Here is an 18379-nt window from a genome sequence, read left to right as displayed (position 1 = left end):
AGTAAATAAAAAATCATTTACTTACGTTTGTATATTTTCTTATTTAGTCCTTTATTTTAATACAACTAATCTTTTAAACGATTTTTCTGCTAATTATTAACAATAACGTGACAAGCGCAGCCGACAGATCTTTTTTTTAAGTATTCTCAAATCTACTGACTTGGATTCGATGTCATTTAAGCCACGCGACCAACATCGTAAATCTTTTATAGTTCAGTCACTCATTCATTCATTCCAGTTTGCCTTGCCACATTACAATAATACACTAAAATCGATTTAAGCATGTTCAAACTGGAAAGAATCTTAAATCACGAAATTTTAAAGTATCGTTTTAAAACAAAAAATATTTTTTAATTTAAATTTCGGGGCAAGAATAAAACACCATGCAATGAAGCTTGATTTACTCTATGGTCTCCATTGAAATAATTACTGCTTGTCAGTGCTTATCTTTCGTGCCGCCATTTTGATTTCACTCAGAACAAGCTCGTTTTTAGTCCTCGTAGTGTTGACTTCTCTAAATTTATTATTGAATGCATATTGGAACTGCGTATGTGTAAATAAATTGTCATACTGTGAAAGATTTGTGTGCGAAAATGTCTCGTAATTAGACTTGGTAAAAAGGTTTACACGTTTTATAGGTAAGTTAGTGATGTGTGAATTTGTAAAAGTGCCATAGCGTCATTTCTCGTGATTTAGTTCAGCACCTTCGAATTACTTTATAGATAGATTTTGAGTTGTTTTGTTACTAGTAAACCTTTTTATAACCCTTACATGATCTTACACCCAAGATCGAATGGTTTAACCTGGTTTCTATAAGCTGCATTGTTATGAAATTTTAACCTTTGATATCGACGTGGTTGTTGTATCAAACACCGCCGCAAACCATTACCGCTATATTAGCCTTAAAACAGTTCTCAATACTATTATTTAGTATTAGCAATATTTCTTATTTTTCGCCGCTTTTGTCCGGTATTGGAATTAATTCATAAATAGCTTATCAAATCAGTAGCCTTTAACGTGCTATACGTATACATAACAACACAAATCAGCACAAGTTGTATTTTTTGCGCCATAAAGTTTGTTATCGCACATTAGCCATAAACGGCTAAATTTTATGTATTCTTTCTATACTTCAGCAAGTAACTTGTTACTTGAGAGAGCAGGTTTTCGCAGTATCTCTTTTATTGTACAAATTAGCTTTCTTTTGCGCTTTAGTTTTACTTACAATAGCTTTTCTCTTGTTTTGAAGAGTCACTCTAAATACACAATTAAAATAACAAAACCAACGACAAATGTAAACAACAGATATCGCACATATACTATACAATACAAATAAATCTATAATGAAACTTGCTAGGCCTTTAAGGTTTATACAAATCCAAAATGGAAAGATTATTTTCGTTTTTTATAGGTTCAAATAACGTGATCTGCCACAATGAGTGTCATCATTAGACTTCAAAACCTACCTTGGTCAGCAAATGCCTTGGACATTAGAACTTTCTTTCGAGGCCTCTCCATACCTGAGGGGGGCGTTCACATCGTAGGCGGCGAGCTTGGAGATGCGTTCATTGCGTTCAGGTAGCTATATGTAAAATTCAAATTTTGACACATTGTCCCTGTCAATATTTTCTCTGAACACATTTCTTTGAAAATATTCACAGACCTTCAATACCACTTTACATAGAGGAAGATATTTATATTATTATAAGTGATTAGAGTTAAGACTTGTTATGATATTGATTATGAATAAATGGACAACAATATGTCTGTGTTTATACCCAAACGGAAATATAAAGAACATTTCCGAACAGAAAAGACTACCAGATTTCAAAAACATTCACCTTTAGTAGTTCACATCTGCTAACACAACTTAAAAAAGTGGACATAGTTGAATAGATACTTATTATCATAACTGCAAACTTCAAATGCATAAATACCAAGAACGAGCATTCATGATGATGGTTTTATTCAAACTATTGTAGTCTAGCAACAAGCGGACTTAAAGACAAGTAGCTCTAGCTCTACATATACCCGTATTTCTTAGATTTTTTCAACAACTCAAGGGTAAGTATTACACATTATAAGTTAATATGTTTCTTCTTTTTCTGTTGAAAACTTCTGCTTTCAAATTGGTTTGTATGAAAGTATGGTTTTATTGATTTATTTTTATTCTCGTAATTATTATTTCGTACAATCGATTTGCTTTTCAGTCATTATTTTGAACTAGGGAATTCTAAACTTCAATCTATTGAATATTTTTTAACTTACTTTTTGGACAAAAAATAAATTACTAAAATAATTTAAATAACAAACTCAGGTCTATTAACAGGTCTATTAAACAATTAAAATTTAGATTATCTAAAGGACATGATTAGATAACAATCTCAAACAATTTCCTGCTTCTAAGAACCCATTTTCAACACACAAAACAATATTATATCAATCTTTATTGAAGGAATTTAAACAATTGGTTTTCTGAATATGATCAAAAGGTAGACCCTGATATATTTTGGACACAATTACAACTTTAACAAGAGAAATCTTAAATCTCTCTTCATATCTTAAGAAAATTCAAAGCTGAGCAGTGCTCGTAAAGGAATTACCAGCTTAGGTCTAAAAGACCATAAAATCGCAATGAAAGCCTTACTTTAAAGGTAAATAGCTGGCTAACTACGGTGTACACTGTCATCGTCTTTATGATCTAAAGCTCCACAATAGATGATGTTATTAATGATCACTAAGTTTTTGCCTCCACTGCTTGAAACGTCACTCCAAACAAACTTTACGATTTATGAATAATCATTAGTGACGATGTTAGGGGGGGGGGGGAGATGGGCGGCGATCTGGAGCTCCAATCTTGAAGGGCTTCGTGCCGTGAAGTCTACTGCTTCGCGACTTATTGACCATAAATGAAAACATAGTTACGATAGAGAGGATTACTAAAACGCACGTAATTCTGATTAAATGTTAAAGAGAACTTGCTTAGGTTTACGCCGTTTACCGAAAATTTTACATGTTTTTCCCCAGTGCTACAATATTTCTTGGTCGTGATAATTTTCGGGCTATGAACCGGTCGCGCTGGAGAGCCAACGGCCTATGTCCAGCATTGGACAGCTATAGGCTGAGATGATGATGGTGATGATGATTTTCTAATTATGACCAGATTGTGGGATGTAGTGACGAAAAAAAAAACACTAGGTGACTAGAAGTATGTTTAGGTATATACTCGCATATCAGTATTGAGCTCTTAGTTCTTAAAAACTCGCCATCTTTAATTTAGACATTTTGTGTAAGTATTCGACCCTTCTTGACTACCAATCTGAAAAAAAATACCTCCGAAATTTACATAGAAAATGAGCATTTTGGGATAATAAAAAAGTATCTCAAACTATCCTACAACAAGTACATATTATAGGAAGTGCATACCTGTACAAACCTAGCTTAAGTATCGCCAATAAGAATTTATCAAGGGCATTTTTGCGTATGATGTTCACCAAGCTACCTGTTAGTATACCATGTACCACATACCCTGTCGACTGGATAGCTTTAGTGAGTACACCCTATAGTATTTTTAATAAAGTAATAAAATGGCGCTCTCAAATGAACAAAGCAGGAATTTTGGTACTGGTCCCTCGATCTTACAAGGTATAATTTCTGCAAAGAAGTTAATACTACACCAAGCTGAATGAACAATTAAAATCGACTAGGTAGGCGCTAATGAGGATGTATGCATAGTGCTGGTTACTTAAACCTTTGGTAGATACATGTTAGGAAGTCCTAAACAATACACAAATGAATGAACACGACCACATTTTATCTCAATAAGTGAATAAGCACTGCGAGCCTTATCTTACTCGCTTAGGATCTTCTAAACGGTACACAAATGGTTGACATGACCAAATTAGGTTGCAATAAAGCTGAGCAATTTGTTAGCTTCTAGCTACACTGCAAGAAACGCCGTATAGGAACACTAAGTATTTGTTAGGCACACGATCCGCGATTGAAATATTTGATCGCTTAGATTGACCGTCATTCCAGTGGCGATTTAGATCGCAGGTGTCGGTCCATCTTTTTTAGTTTTACTTTCACATGATATGTGAATAATTATTTTCTGACCTATGTTGGCTTTATTCTATTAGGAGTTTGTGGTGTTTTGGTATGTGCTGAGACGACGTGCTGCGTCATGACTTTGGAAGATTGTTTTAATTTTAGGGCAGGATTTTTATATTCAGCAGTTTTCTTGTACAAATGTCTTAAAAAAATGACTTCAACGACAGACTTGTTCGTACGCTTTTACATTTTTAATAGTTCCTAAATCTCTTAACCTTTTTTCACTTCTCTTCCTGAGTTGATACTTCTTTGCGTTAAAATTTTACAAGCTAAATCAAACATTTCGTTAGAAACGTTTTGTCTTAAACTTAAACCTGCATTTGCCGCAAGCTTCAGAAAGAATATGCATCTAAATGAGCTACAGTATCGTGACGTCTACGGAAAGCGCACCCTACGCTTTGCTGTCGAAGTATCCAGAAGATCCAGAAATAGTCGCGCTTCAATCATAACCCGGTGTCTTACTTTAAGGCCAAAACAAATGTCTTAAATGTACGTCCCAAGTTGCCTACCCTTCGCTGTGTATTGGGGAGAGACATGCCATCTATGAGTGTTCCTACCTAAAGAGACTACCAGTTAATTCAACATCGGGTGGACAAAACGAATATTTTCGTAATAGTTTACGAATTTATTTAGACTTCTAGAAAAATTTAGATATGCTTTATTTGTAGCGAAGGGACCTCGCGACGGCAACGGCGTTCATCGAGTAAAAAACTTTAAAATATGTTGTGGGTGTTATCCTCATAGCTTAGATTTCCCTAAACGAACCCAAATCTGGAGAATGAATGTCGGTTGAAAACATTGAAAAGGAGCTAGAAAAAGATGAGCCCATTTGACATAAAGTATGAGTTTACATGACTACAGAATCTTGATAACTATTCAAATGGTCTACACGTAGGATCATGTGCCAGAGTTTACGATTTAATAGAACATTGCTCTATGTGTTAACTGAGGTAGTCTACGTCCTATAGCCTATAAACTAATGAAAAATGATGGTAAGTACCTACCTGCTTAAGAAATAGGTAACGGCCAGTAGGTACTAGGTATGCACGGCAGGAGTACCGAATGATAAGCTAAAAAGTGTCATAAATAATTTTATTTTCTGTAAAACAGCCCAAAATGGATCACCAGCATCAATTAATTAGGATCCAATAAGCTTATGAACCATTTACGAAATCTTTAAATCGAGTGAAAAAGTGTAATTTTAATCTTCGAGCATAGCAATAAGCTTGTTTCATGGATTTGCGTTTTTCTACACATGAATATGGCCAGTAATACAAGAAATCATCTAGTCTGAAATTCCCTTTTGTTCGAGGCTTTTTTTATTTCGTTAGACTACCTTACTTAAGCTTTGTTTGGATATGTCCCTGTTAATTTTCTTTAACACCTGTAGCGCTTAATTTTTGTATTAGCTTAGCATCATGATCTTCTAAGTTTAGGTACATACCTACGGAATTCTCTAGAAAATCTCATTCCTTCAGAGTACGTATGTAGTTAAAATTCGTCAACCTTCTGATCTTTCGGTGGAGTCTCTATGAGGTGGCATGTGCTATCTGAAACATTATACTGCATTGCAAAATTTTATGTAGTAGACAAGTGCTTGCCTGTACTAAATTGATATTTTACGTAGATGGTTTCTAAGTTTCAATCATCTCGCTCGATAAAAGTACATTTAAAATAGCCTTGGGTTTTAGTTGAATACCTTATATCCGGTTACACTATAGCCCATTATAACGTTTCTTAGAGCAGCGTAGAAAGCGACAAAAGTCTTTGGTATGCCTCGTAGGTCTAATCGAAAGAATATTAATAATTGAGCGGGAAAGTATACTACCAACTTGTTACTCCCCACTAGAATACAATATGAATTGCAAGATACAGTAGCTCTGCTTCTAAAACTAATGCTACTCGCCATGGTATGAGGACATACCGAGATCGGCATCGTGACAAGAACAATGGGGTGTGGTAAATACCAAAACGGTCTAGCGTCTGTGTATGAACGGTGGTTATGATTGGCCATTGGCTGCTGAATTGTTTTAACATTATCACTTCAAATTATTGAACAGACAAAACATTGAAATTCCCAAATAATCCAACTATCGATGAAAAGAGTGGAATGATGAATATTAATATTATGCGATTTTCGCCTTCTAACTAGGGTCGACTTATTAATCCTAACCAACTCAGGTACGGTAAACGTATTTGGAGAATATAAACCAGACGAAAGTAACAAATTGGGCTTAATACATCTTTTAAGTGATTGAACGTGGTTCTTGCAAGAAAATCGATGCTGTGCACATGGCTAAGGGACGCATTCGGGAAAAGAATTTGGAACTTCAAACTCAACCTATCATTGCACAAAACGATAATACCACCCAAAAGACAACGCACAGAATGCGACGACACTTGACACTTAAAATGATCACAAGATATCGATCATATATACATTTACCGTCCAACTAAACTATTACTAATGTCTTAAAGAAGCTAAAAAATCGTCAATGGTATGACAAGAAGGTTTAGAAAGGTAGGCTAAGCTACTTATACAAGTTCCTGAACACATGGTTTACATAGTTGTACTGTAGCGGATCTCCTGACTGGCGGAATTATTATAATGCTTTGTAACTATTTTCAAAATGCCACAAAACGCAATACACCATGTGTTAACTTAGTAATCAGACATTGACAGTTATGTAGTAACTTACACATCCAAAAACTCATGTGTAACAATAATCCTTAACTATTACTCATAGTTATTTGTTTAATGTTTAACCTATATTATATTAATTATCTTTGAAGAAGAAACTGAATTTCATTTTAATGTAATCGTTAAAGTCGCTCATAATAGTATATTAAATAAAGTCGTGGTGCCGAAATATAATTTTGACGAAACAAACATTATTCGTACTTTCAATGACGCATAGGTCCCAGAATGCAGCCATGCGGTACGCCATTGCTAAAACTGGACTACCAATGGTGTGGTTGTTGTCTTAACCATTTGTGTACTACGTTTAGATATTAGAATTGATTATATCTGAAAAGCCCTCTAGTATGCACCTTAAATTAATATAAATCAGATTGTTATCTCTGATGAGAAGAATATCAAATGCTTTTCAAAATCCTGACATAACGATGAATAATAAAAACGATGACAACTTTTATTGCTTTATTTGACTTTAGATGCTGAATTAATGACAGCTAACTACTAAGTATTCATCAAATAATGTAAGACTTCGGTTAACTTCGGTATTCGATGGCCGATTAAGTGTAGTGAGATTATATTTACGAAATTATAACGTTAAAAAGTAATTTTGTTTAAAGGATTATATGTTGCAGCATTTTAACATAATTAGTTCATGTTTATTTGTTAAATTAACTTTTATAATTATTGTGATGTAAGCTTTTAAATAAACATTGATAAAATAGGTGGTTTTGGGATCTAATGCCAACATTAGGCGTAATTAGTCTTCAAGTGGAAACCCTAGGCAGGAGGCAGGGTGGAGATTTATACTTGTGCGAATTAATTAAAACCATCAAACTTTTAATTGATCACGTTAACGAAGCATCCAGAAGGAAATTTTTACTGTTAACCTTAAGCTGCTCAAAAGCAAGTGATCAAATCATCAGGAATTAACAGACATATTAGATATATTTGGGACCGTGGAACGTTCACGTTTAGATATTAATTACTTATGTTTAAGTGATGAGGTATAGTCCGCGATAGTGACATCAAATTGAACAAATATGCTAAGATTACTTCCAAAATATGACCCTACTCTAGTCATATATTTATCAGTCAGGTGTGTCAGGGCAGCCTCTACAACTTAAGAAAATAACCCGGGCCGGCAAGGACCTTCGAAAGGTCTATCGAGCTGTGATGGTTTCAATTTAGGTTTTGCTGGATGACGCCGTTTTGTTGTGAAGTAACTACAAATCCATTGCTTTTGGATTTTTTCTTATAATTGCGCTAAAGACGTTACTTTTTGCCGAACATGTTTTGAATTGAACAACGGAAAATACACTTCGATTGCGAAGACTTGTGATTTTTTTCAGAGCTCCAAGGGCCCGCATAATTCAGAAATTCATTTTTATACCTCTATGCTTACCGCGAAGAAGGATGTTGCGGGATAGACCGACTGACGGACAACGGAGTGACCTCCTTTTTTCTTAGAGGGAATCCTAAAACATCAAACACGCATTAAGATAATTTCAAGCTTACGACAACTGTCGCGACCACGCGCAATCATTGTTCGTTTGTTATTTACAAGTCATTGTTGGGTAATCAATGTTCGACTATTAGATATTAAATATCTACATTTTGCTTAAATTTTAAGTGGCAAAGTAATTTAAACTTACCTACCTACTTAATACCTAAACTTTGGATTTACATCACTGGGACTTCTTTGGAATTAAGCTAGGTTCATATTACTGAGTTGGGGTGGGTCGGGGCGCGCCAGATCGCTTACGTTCATTTACGAATAGATTCACATTCGTAGGTTGTGTTGTGTTATGGCGCGTTCTGTCGCAGTAAAATCGCTCGACGCCCGATTGCGCCAAACGGTGGGGAGGGGGATCTGTCGCGCCACACTAATGTGAATCTATCACGTTTTATTGCGAGGAACACAGTTCATACCATCATTTCTTTGATATCCTTTTGTAATGTGTACTTGCTCAAACTCTATTTTAGTAATTCTGAAATATCGTTGGAATCTTTCGTCATCACTTTTTGATTCTCGAGCAAAACAGTGAAATGTTCCTCTTTTCTCACTGAATCTGTAAACGGTGTGAACCCAATATCTCCATTTCCTTTTTTTAGAAGAGTCATCAATAGGAAAAATTGAATATCTTCACCGAATTCACTGTCAGAACTCTTAAAATGAGAATGATCTAATAATGCGACATTATGCGCCACAAGACAACACATTAATAAGAACACTCCGCGACACTACAGACGGCGACCCGATACACCCCGACACAGCAATATGAACCTAGCTTTAAATCACTTCGAGGCTCTTGATGACCCTTTACGACGGTGATATCACTCCATGTCGGGTAAGTTATTTGTAAGGTAACAGTAATGTATTTCCAAGGAATATGCCCCACTTTGGAGTAACGAAAATTATTGAACGTGATGTTTGAGGCGATAATTTTAAAACCTCTCCTTGGTCACGCCTTGCTAAGGTAAGAAAAAAAAATGCTCCAGTGCGAGTGAGACATCGGTTTCATTAAATAGAACAAAGAAAACACATTGCCTATCAAACAACCTTAACAACCTAAGTAAATTTTTAGTATTTGTTATAAGCGGTAACAGAAATACATAAAGTTGTAAAAGTTTCAATTTTAGCTACTTTGTTTCGTATTGTTTCTGTCTGTATTTTTAGCAGTTTGTCTCCGCTGGTTCGTTCCTGCCAGGCGCTCTGTGTAGATCACTCTCCTTTACGTTGTGTGATGTCTCAAAGCTATTGGTAAGACCCGCTTGTGGGTGGCCAATAACACCGATGTTCTAACGTAACTGGGATAAGCTAAGCACGCTCGAATTACCAAATGACGTTGGAGTTCTCTTGGTTGACGAATAACCCGGGTTTTAGTAGGAGAAAGGTTATTTCACACTAAACCACTTAAATTAAATAGTTTATTAAGTAATGTGAACCGCACTTGATTGAATACTGATCGACCCTCTCTTGGCTGAGTTTTCATAATGAATAACGTTCTAAATGATATAGAGAATATCCGTGTAATTAGCATAGTGCGCAGAAATGTACTTTTGTTGTGGGAGCATTATTGGCTCGTACACCGATCATGAGATATAGCTGCTTGACTAATGAACCCTAAAAACAACATTAGTTTCCCTTTGTGTTTGCAGACGCTACTTTGAAAATTCTTATGGAAGCTTACCCAAATTCTGAATAATTGGTGAGGTCTAAAGTCAATGCAGTTTCATGTTTATTTGCAAACATAGCAGCACCTCTTAAGTGGTCAGCATCATGTCTCCTGTTGCAGTGGTGACGCCGTGTGGTGTTAGATCCCTGGCTACATATTCTTCACCTTAACAGAATCCACCACCACTAACAACAATTGTCTTGATGAGGAACAGTCCTTCTTATTAAGTCCTTAAACAGGTATTGAATCCAAAAAACCTACCACATTGGCAATTTAAAGAAAAATCCTTGTGTCGCGGGAAGTTCACAAACATTCAAGTCACATGCACAAAGACAGCAAGATTCAGAACAATCATTCATGGTTACGTGATGCTTGTTCTACGCTAGAATCGACGCGTCACGCACAATGGGTTTGGCGTGGTGACCGTGGCCATTTGGCACCGCACTTTTAGTCTTAATTATCTGTTCATTTCCAATTAACATTAAAATTATCGCGAGTTTTTAAATTCCTTACAATAATACCAAACGGGCCGAATCGTAACTAAAACACTACACGAAAAGTTAACTATAAGCGTCGGGCTCGTGTGGCGCGTGATCAATCATTTGTCGCTGAGTTGGTGTTTTTGCCTCCATACTTGTCCTTCATCGTTCACGCCAACTGCCAGGCTTAAGCAAAGCGTCGTCGCCTTATCCAAGCTGCTAGTCCGTTACATACTTACGGAAGGTTGACACTTGATGGCGGCAACGCGTATGTCGATTTGGTCACGACCTCTCTTTGAGTTGATGTGACTTAAAATATATGGTAATTCGTCAAAAGTTAAGACAAGATGTTTTTAGATGCAGCAATTTAAAGTTGCCCCACACGCTCACTGCTAAGCTCATGCTTGGCTTGTCTAAAAAAAAACCACATCACGTGGTGGCAGATCACCATACCAGTGTGCATGAAGAATTAGCCGACCAAACACGATAGACATAGACAGCTGGTCACGTTAAGTGTCTGACATTACCTGCTTCCACCCCTGGCGGAGTGGGTTACAGCGAAAGCCGGATAGATTTCATATTTATTTTTTTGGAAGATAATTTATTTATAGTATCTGATTGCGTTGGATATACATTTGATTCGTATGTTCCTGTGAATTACAGGTTATGTACCAAAGTACCTTAAAGCAGAATATTATTTTTGGAGTGAATAGATTGACTTAAAGAAAATGTTTTGATACTTACCTATTAGTGAGTTACTCGTAGTACCTAATTCGTTATCCGTCTAAAATTAACCGTAAAATTGCGCCATATTTTAAATTTAGTAACGTGATTTTCATTTTTATTTTGGAGTTTGGGGTGAAACGCTAATGACTTCAACCCACGTCGCCCCTTCGATGGCACGGCGTGGGGATATATCGGACTTCTACCAACTAAAAAGCCAGAGTTACGGAATCGCTCGCGCATGCTCTACGCGCCTCTGGCTGGCTCTACTCGTTTAGACACCTCGAGTAATGGATGTTAATAGCCCATCCCTCACTCCTCATAAGAACGGATGCACAGGACGACGAGCCCGTCTCTGGGCTATTAGCTGATGGAGTCACAGGGTGACCGGTAACCGTAGCTGCATTGGTCACGCTTCTGAAATTTAATATGATTGAAAATTTATTTGGCCGCAAATCTAAATGCTAGCAGATAATTAGTCAGTCTACCTTTAGTTTTCCCTGAAGGAGTCTATAAACTTTTGTGAGGTAGATTTAGTTAACTCACGCGTGTTTATCGGAAAATCGTAAAGACCGGGTTTCTTGTCCGAAAGCTGACGCGGCGCGCGGCGGGTCTGCAAGTATAACTAGCCAGTTCGAATTGCATCTCACCACAAATTACAGGTAGTTACGATACGAGGTTCAGTCAAATAACTCTATGATAAACATGATGAAGAACCTATGGTCAGTTCTCCTTCAATCATTATGTTAGGATTAATTATGTTCGATAAAAAAAACTGAAATTAGGCGATTCAGCATTGATAGCATTCTTCACTATTATATTCTTTTAGTAAACAAAGCTATAATAATAATAATATAATTATCAACCTGTATCGGACAACTAGGCTTAAAATAACTCAACTTGCTGTTACGCATGCAGATGTAAATGATCCCACGACTCTGGCAAATGCAGACTGAATAATTCAGGCCAGAGTCAGTTAATCCTGAGGTCCCACAGCGTTCAAATTAATATGATCTTTTGGTGATCTATTTAGTTCTTAAACATCATAAGTAATTACTGTTTAAGTAAACAGATTTTCAAAAATCTAGTTTATATCATTTGGCCTAAAAATGTTGATATCTTAAGCATTTTATGTGAAACAAAGTTTAACCATGCCTAGATTGCGCTTAAGCAGTTTATAGAAACTAATACAATATTTTATTAAGTTGCCCCGAATGGCCATGTTTTACAAGATTTGCGACCATCAACAGAAATAATCGAAGTAGATATCAAGCAATGCAGCGATGACGTGTTTGTTTAAGGCGGGTCCTAGCACAAGTCGCGTACAACTCGACCAATCTTGGACATATTTGAATCTGTCCATTAAATTGAAAAACAGAGAAATAATACCAATATGCGCAAACCATGTTACTTGAGTACCTACTTGATTTCTAGGTACAGGTCTTAGTAGGGGGATTTACAGTCTCAAGTAGGGGCATTTTTTGTCGATGACAGTCAGACTTATCTTTACACATGGAGAGTCAGACTTATCTATACATACACGGGAAATACATTGTGGATTGTGAATTAATTATCATTTGATTAATTATATTTTACTTAAAATACGTACTGTAGGTACAACGATTGACACCAATCTTAGTTAGTAGGTACTCTATATTACTCAATAAGATTTTATTGTAAATAGATTTTAAGAAATTGAAATAAATGATTACTTTCATTACTTTATAGTACTCTTTTTAGTCCTTCAACCCCCATTTATCTCAATGAACGTTTCCAGTTCCTTAATGACACACATTCACAAAGCCTGAGGTCATCGGATAATTTGCGACTTAAGATGCCACCACACTCCACAGGATTCTTCGATAGGTTTTTCACTGTGCAAGGTGTGCGCTTGTGGAACAAACTCCCTGCATCAATCAGAAAGGCTCAGACACTTAGCACCTTTAAAAAACTGGTTAAAGACCATCTCCTTTCTTTAAAGTAGCCATCTTAAACACTGATTATTGATTATTGTATGTATTCATTTTATCTCTTTTCTATGTTATGTATGTTTATGTATACCTTTACATGTTTTTAACAATAGTGCTGTACATACTGATAATTTTTCTGCCCATCCAAAGATTGTCTGGAAGATATCACTTTTAGCGATAAGACCGCCATTGTACCCTAACATTGTATGTATTAAGAATCACTGCTGTAATTCCATTGTGTACAATAAAGAATATTCTAATCTAATCTAATTCTAAATGATTTGATTTGAAAAATTCACACCGACAGACAAATTGTAACAAACTGGAACTAGTCTAATAGTTGCCTGCGCAACAAAAACATCCCTAAATTATGTCCTAAGTAATAAGGTTCTCAGTCTGCTTAGTTCTAAACCTGTACATATTTTAACGTAAATTGCAGCTTTTTATTGTACCTAAAATAAAAAGGGGTTATAGGTAAAGACAAATAATAATGTGAATAACACTAGATGTTATAAAACGAGAAATACAATATTATAGTCGTGTGGTGTCCAGAGCAAACTATGGAGTGTTTGCTCATGAGCGAAAGGTGATTTTGTCTAAAAGGTGCACTGTCAGATGATGGCATGATTGTACGACGATTATATTATGTTTAATTTTCACTGTTTCTATAATATACCTACCTACGTGTATTTAATATTTTGCATACAATTATAAATAAATCGTCTGTATGAAAAATACATACCACCACCCATACCATGAAATATATAATCTACTGAATAGCTAATACCTATCGTCTTACCAATAAAAACATAAATCTACTGAGCCAAACTTGATGAAGTTTTTGTGGGACCAAATAACAGCTATTTAACGTTAAATTAAAAAAATAATCTACAAAATACCGATGAATTGAACCTCTTCCTTCTAGAAGTCGATTAAAAATTACGGAACACGGCCAGAGGCATCTTTGCCTTAGGTGCAGGGTGTACGTTGCACACAGGCACCGAGCGCCGCTCACAACGTAGCAAACTCGGCGCGCGCCCGCGTTTGCCGCCGCGCTCAATGACCAACGTAAAAAGAACTCATTTGCCTAGATTTCGTGTAGCATCTGGAGATGTGCTGCTATAGTTCGTCCGGTGACATATGGGTAAACGATCCATGCTAATATGGAGTCCTTACCCTTAAGCGGTCAGACATACTGCACTTCTACTTTGCACCCATTTCATTTCGACCGCGTGCTCGCTAGGGGGCGCTAGGGTAATGATTGCACGCGGGCGACGCATGGGGCGCACGAAAGGCCTCAACGGAACACCAATAAAGTAGAGGTCGATGAATAAATTTTATGTAATAACAGTACCTAGACCTCACTTTCTTCAAATCTTCATTCGGCCGCACTCATGAGTTACTAAGTAGGTACTACATACGTAGACTGATCACTATAGCTACCTAGTAGGCTGGTAGCAATACAAACAATAAACCTGGGGTGGTGTTTTATAGGCTCTTCGTGGGCCTGGAATTTAATGGATGTTGTCAATGATGATTTTAAACGAATTTAAATTAAAAAAATGTCAATTTTTATCGACAAACATTGAATGAGGATAATTCATGATTCATTCGTCATTGTGGAGCATGCAGACTTATAAGGACTCACACCATCTAATAGGGATGATGACTGGGTATAAAAAGAAAAAAATCTCATTAGTCCCTCAGTTAGATAATTGAAAAGTATGAGACACGTATTTTTTTCCTTTTTCAGAAAAACTAGAATTGACAAAGATTAACTCAATCAACAAAATCGATCATTCCAGTCCAAAGATCTGCGATAAAAAACTGCCGATGAGTTAAGAACTTCCCCCTTGACCGAAAACATAATCTAGTAGAACATATAGAGACGTATTAAATAACATCTTTGAAATCTGGCATCATACAACAAAGAAAAGCAAGTAAACCGAACTTAAATCTGAAATTGGTAGAAGAGAATGTAGGCATAGAGTGATATCTTTGTCTTATTTTTCTAAGGATTTTGGCCTCTTAAATAGCCTATGAGCAGTTCGATAAACTTTTTGGTACCGGCTAATATAATCAAGCCTTAACATGAGCTTGTCAATTGTTACAGTACGGACGAAGACGCCCGCCAGGCCATGATGCTAGACTGCGGCAAGATCAAGGAGATCCAGGTGAAGCTGTTGCTGAGCTCGCGCTCTGAGATGCACAAAGTGATCGAGGCGGCGCGACAGAGCGTGCCGCTGCTGAGCGCCGCGCCGGCCCCCGCCCCCGCGCCCGCCCCCGTGCCAGCCCCCGCCGCCATCCCTGCCATGCAGACCGCGCTCAACATCCCCGGCCTAACGCCCTTCTCCGCCGCGCTCGGCAACAACCCCCTCTCAAGCTTCGGCATCCCAGGACTCGGCAACCCTCAAGAAATCCCACAACCTGCTGTTATAGAACCACCAGCACCTATAGTCAGCCCCACGGCTAATATCACTCCTAATGCTGAAGATGACAAAGATGAGGATAAATCAGAAAGGAAGCGCAGCAGGGAAAAGGACAGGCGCCGCTCCAGGTCGCGGTCTAAATCTCGTGACAGAGATCGCAAGGACCGTAAGAGAGATCGCCGCGATCGATCGCGGTCCAGAGAGAGACGCCGTCGTGACCGGAGCCGCAGCCGAGACAGGCGCGACCGCAAGCGAGACAGGAAAGACCGGAGCCGATCTCGAGACCGCTCCCCGTCTCGACGATCCCGCGATCGCCGCAACTTAGACCGCAGGTCGCCCGGCTCCCCAGACAAGTCTATTGAAATCCTCGATGGGCCTTCGCCCAATATGTCTTTACCTTTCGGCAATGCTATGAATCCAAATATGCCTGGACTGCCCATGCAGCAGATGTTACAAAACAACATGATGCAAAACGGTCCTTTAGGTCGAGAACTACCTATGAGCCGCTTCAGCGATCCATCCATGACAGACGCATTTAACAAGCTACAAGAACTAGGTAAGAAGCGCAATCCAAACGCGTTTCAGGGGGAACAAAATGGCGGCGGGAAGATGCAAGGTCCACCGATGCGCGGTGGTATGGGCCGCGGAGGAGCGAGCTTCAGGCGTGAGGGGCGCCCTAGTCGGTTTGCAGACAACGACCAACCGCGGGACTGCTGCGTGGCTATCAGAAATGCACCAAACCACACTAGTTACGGAGACGTGCGGCGGTTCTTCCCATTCTTGATCGACAAACATGGCATCAAAATGATTAACGATAACATGGGACGTCGCACTGGCACCATTTATGTACGGTTTTGTGATTCACGCTCAAAGCAGCTTGCGATGCAACACAAGACCAATGAACTAAAAGGAGCTGAAGTACAAGTCGAGGGTCTTGACGACGACGCGTACGAGGCGGCTGTGGACTCCTTCCTCCCGTACCGTGAAGACAATGATGATGAAGATCCTAGCTTAGTTATTGCTGACGCCGAAGATAATGGTGTACCATTCAATGTCCTCAAGTTAACAGAACTACCACATTTCGTGAAAGAACATGATATTATCAAAGCTTTTAGCGACTTTTCTCTACTTTCTATAATGGTAAATGACTGTCGTATTTCTAGAACTAAAGTAGCGTATGTGCAATTCGTCAAACATGAAGATGCCAAATTGGCACTTAGCAGGAAAGAAAGATACATGTTTGGAAGAAGACATGCAACAGTTACGTCTGTAACTGAAGAAGAGTATGAGAAGGAGAAAATGCAAAACGATAAGCCGCAGGAACAGCCGAAACCAGCAACGGTTGATCCGCCACAGCAGGAAGTTGCGCCGCCGCGAGATCCGCGTCAGCGGCGACAGTTCGAAAACGGCCCTGGACCCAAAGGAGGCCCGCCCATGCAGCCAGGCGGCCCGCAGGGGCCACCCTTCTTTAGCCCCCCATTCGCGCAACAGCAAGGTTTCCCTGGCCAATTTCCCGGTCCACAGTTTGGAGGGTTTCCGGGTAACGGTCCAATGGATCCCCGTACAGCTGCTGCTAATTGGGCCAATCGACCGCAATACCCGAACTCGATGGATCAAATGACAAAAAAGACTCACCAGGCGGCCATCTCCACAGAAATGGAGGACGAGCCCCTCGACTGCGTGCTCATGAAGGGCCTCCCCCGAGATGCCACCGACAGAACTATCGTCACGTTCTTATCCAACACAGGCGCTGTGCCTGCTCGGATACACTTAATGCTTGATTCCAACGGTATGCCGTCCGGCGATTGCTTTTGTGAGTTCCGGTCCACTCAGGAAGCTAGAATGGCCGCTACCAAACATGGTCAAAATTTAGAAGGTTGTCGTATAACTGTGGATTTAGTTCCGCGAAGCGTAGTGGAAGAGGCATTAGAAGGCCCTAAGCAACCAGAGCGAGAAGGGCTCCTTGGGAATGTTCCTCAGCAACAGCCACAGTTCTATGAGCCTATGCCAGGCCGCGGTGGGTTCGGAGGCCGAGGCGGGTTCAGAGGCCGGGGAGGGTTTGACAGAGGTGGCTTCGATCGAGGCGGATTTGACCGTGGCGGTTTTAACCGTGGTGGTTTTGACCAAGGACGCGGCAACTACAGAGGACGAGGAGGGTTTAACGAGAGAGGTCGCGGGTTTGACAGAGGTCGTGGCCGCGGCCGGGGCTTCGGGCGAGGCGGACCCAGCGGCCCCGGCGGCGGCGGCTACGAGAACGGACGCATGGAAGAGGAACACGACCCCGCGCTTGACGACTTCGGAGCGCCAGGCTGTGTGGTATCCATGGAGAATGTGCCATTCCGGGCGACTATAGACGACATCATGTCTTTCTTCTCAGACTTCGAACTGACTCAGGACGATGTGATCCGGCGGTACAACGAGCGCGGCCAGCCCACAGGGGACGCTCGGGTCGCGTTCCGGACGCCGTTCGACGCGCAGCGCGCCGTCAAGACGCGCCACATGGACATGATCCACGACCGGCGGGTCAGTCTGTGTGTGCTCTAGTACGAGACTCCCGCCCAGTCGGCCTCCGACTCGGACTAGTGTACAGCAGTGTAAATATAAGTCAGTGTCTCATAGTTATTTGTCATAGTGTGAGAACGCTTTACCTCCCACCGTGCATGGGAAAGTGAATTAAGTTGTAGGTACTGCAATAGAAGTTGCATACTGTAGAAACTTAAAAGGCATTGTATCTAATTATCCTAATGTAGGTCTTTAATTTTAATAAAACATTGTTATATAATTGTATTCGGTG

General features: G+C 39.4%; 1 protein-coding gene across 1 annotated transcript; it reads left to right on the top strand.

Annotated features, from left to right (window-relative positions):
* The first annotated feature begins 439 nt into the window (after positions 1-439).
* LOC113502771 lies at positions 440-18372 on the top strand. The gene is made up of 3 exons (XM_026884448.1): positions 440-638; positions 1412-1578; positions 15270-18372. Exons 2-3 carry the CDS (start codon positions 1436-1438, stop codon positions 18127-18129), a joined length of 3003 nt encoding a protein of 1000 aa, XP_026740249.1. The 5' UTR covers positions 440-638; positions 1412-1435; the 3' UTR covers positions 18130-18372.
* The last annotated feature ends 7 nt before the right edge of the window (positions 18373-18379 follow it).

Source organism: Trichoplusia ni, chromosome 18 (assembly GCF_003590095.1).
Source record: "Trichoplusia ni isolate ovarian cell line Hi5 chromosome 18, tn1, whole genome shotgun sequence".
NCBI classification, from domain to species: domain Eukaryota; kingdom Metazoa; phylum Arthropoda; class Insecta; order Lepidoptera; family Noctuidae; genus Trichoplusia; species Trichoplusia ni.
The sequence above is the reverse complement of the archived record's forward strand: the minus strand, read 5'-3'. Positions and strand labels throughout refer to the sequence as shown.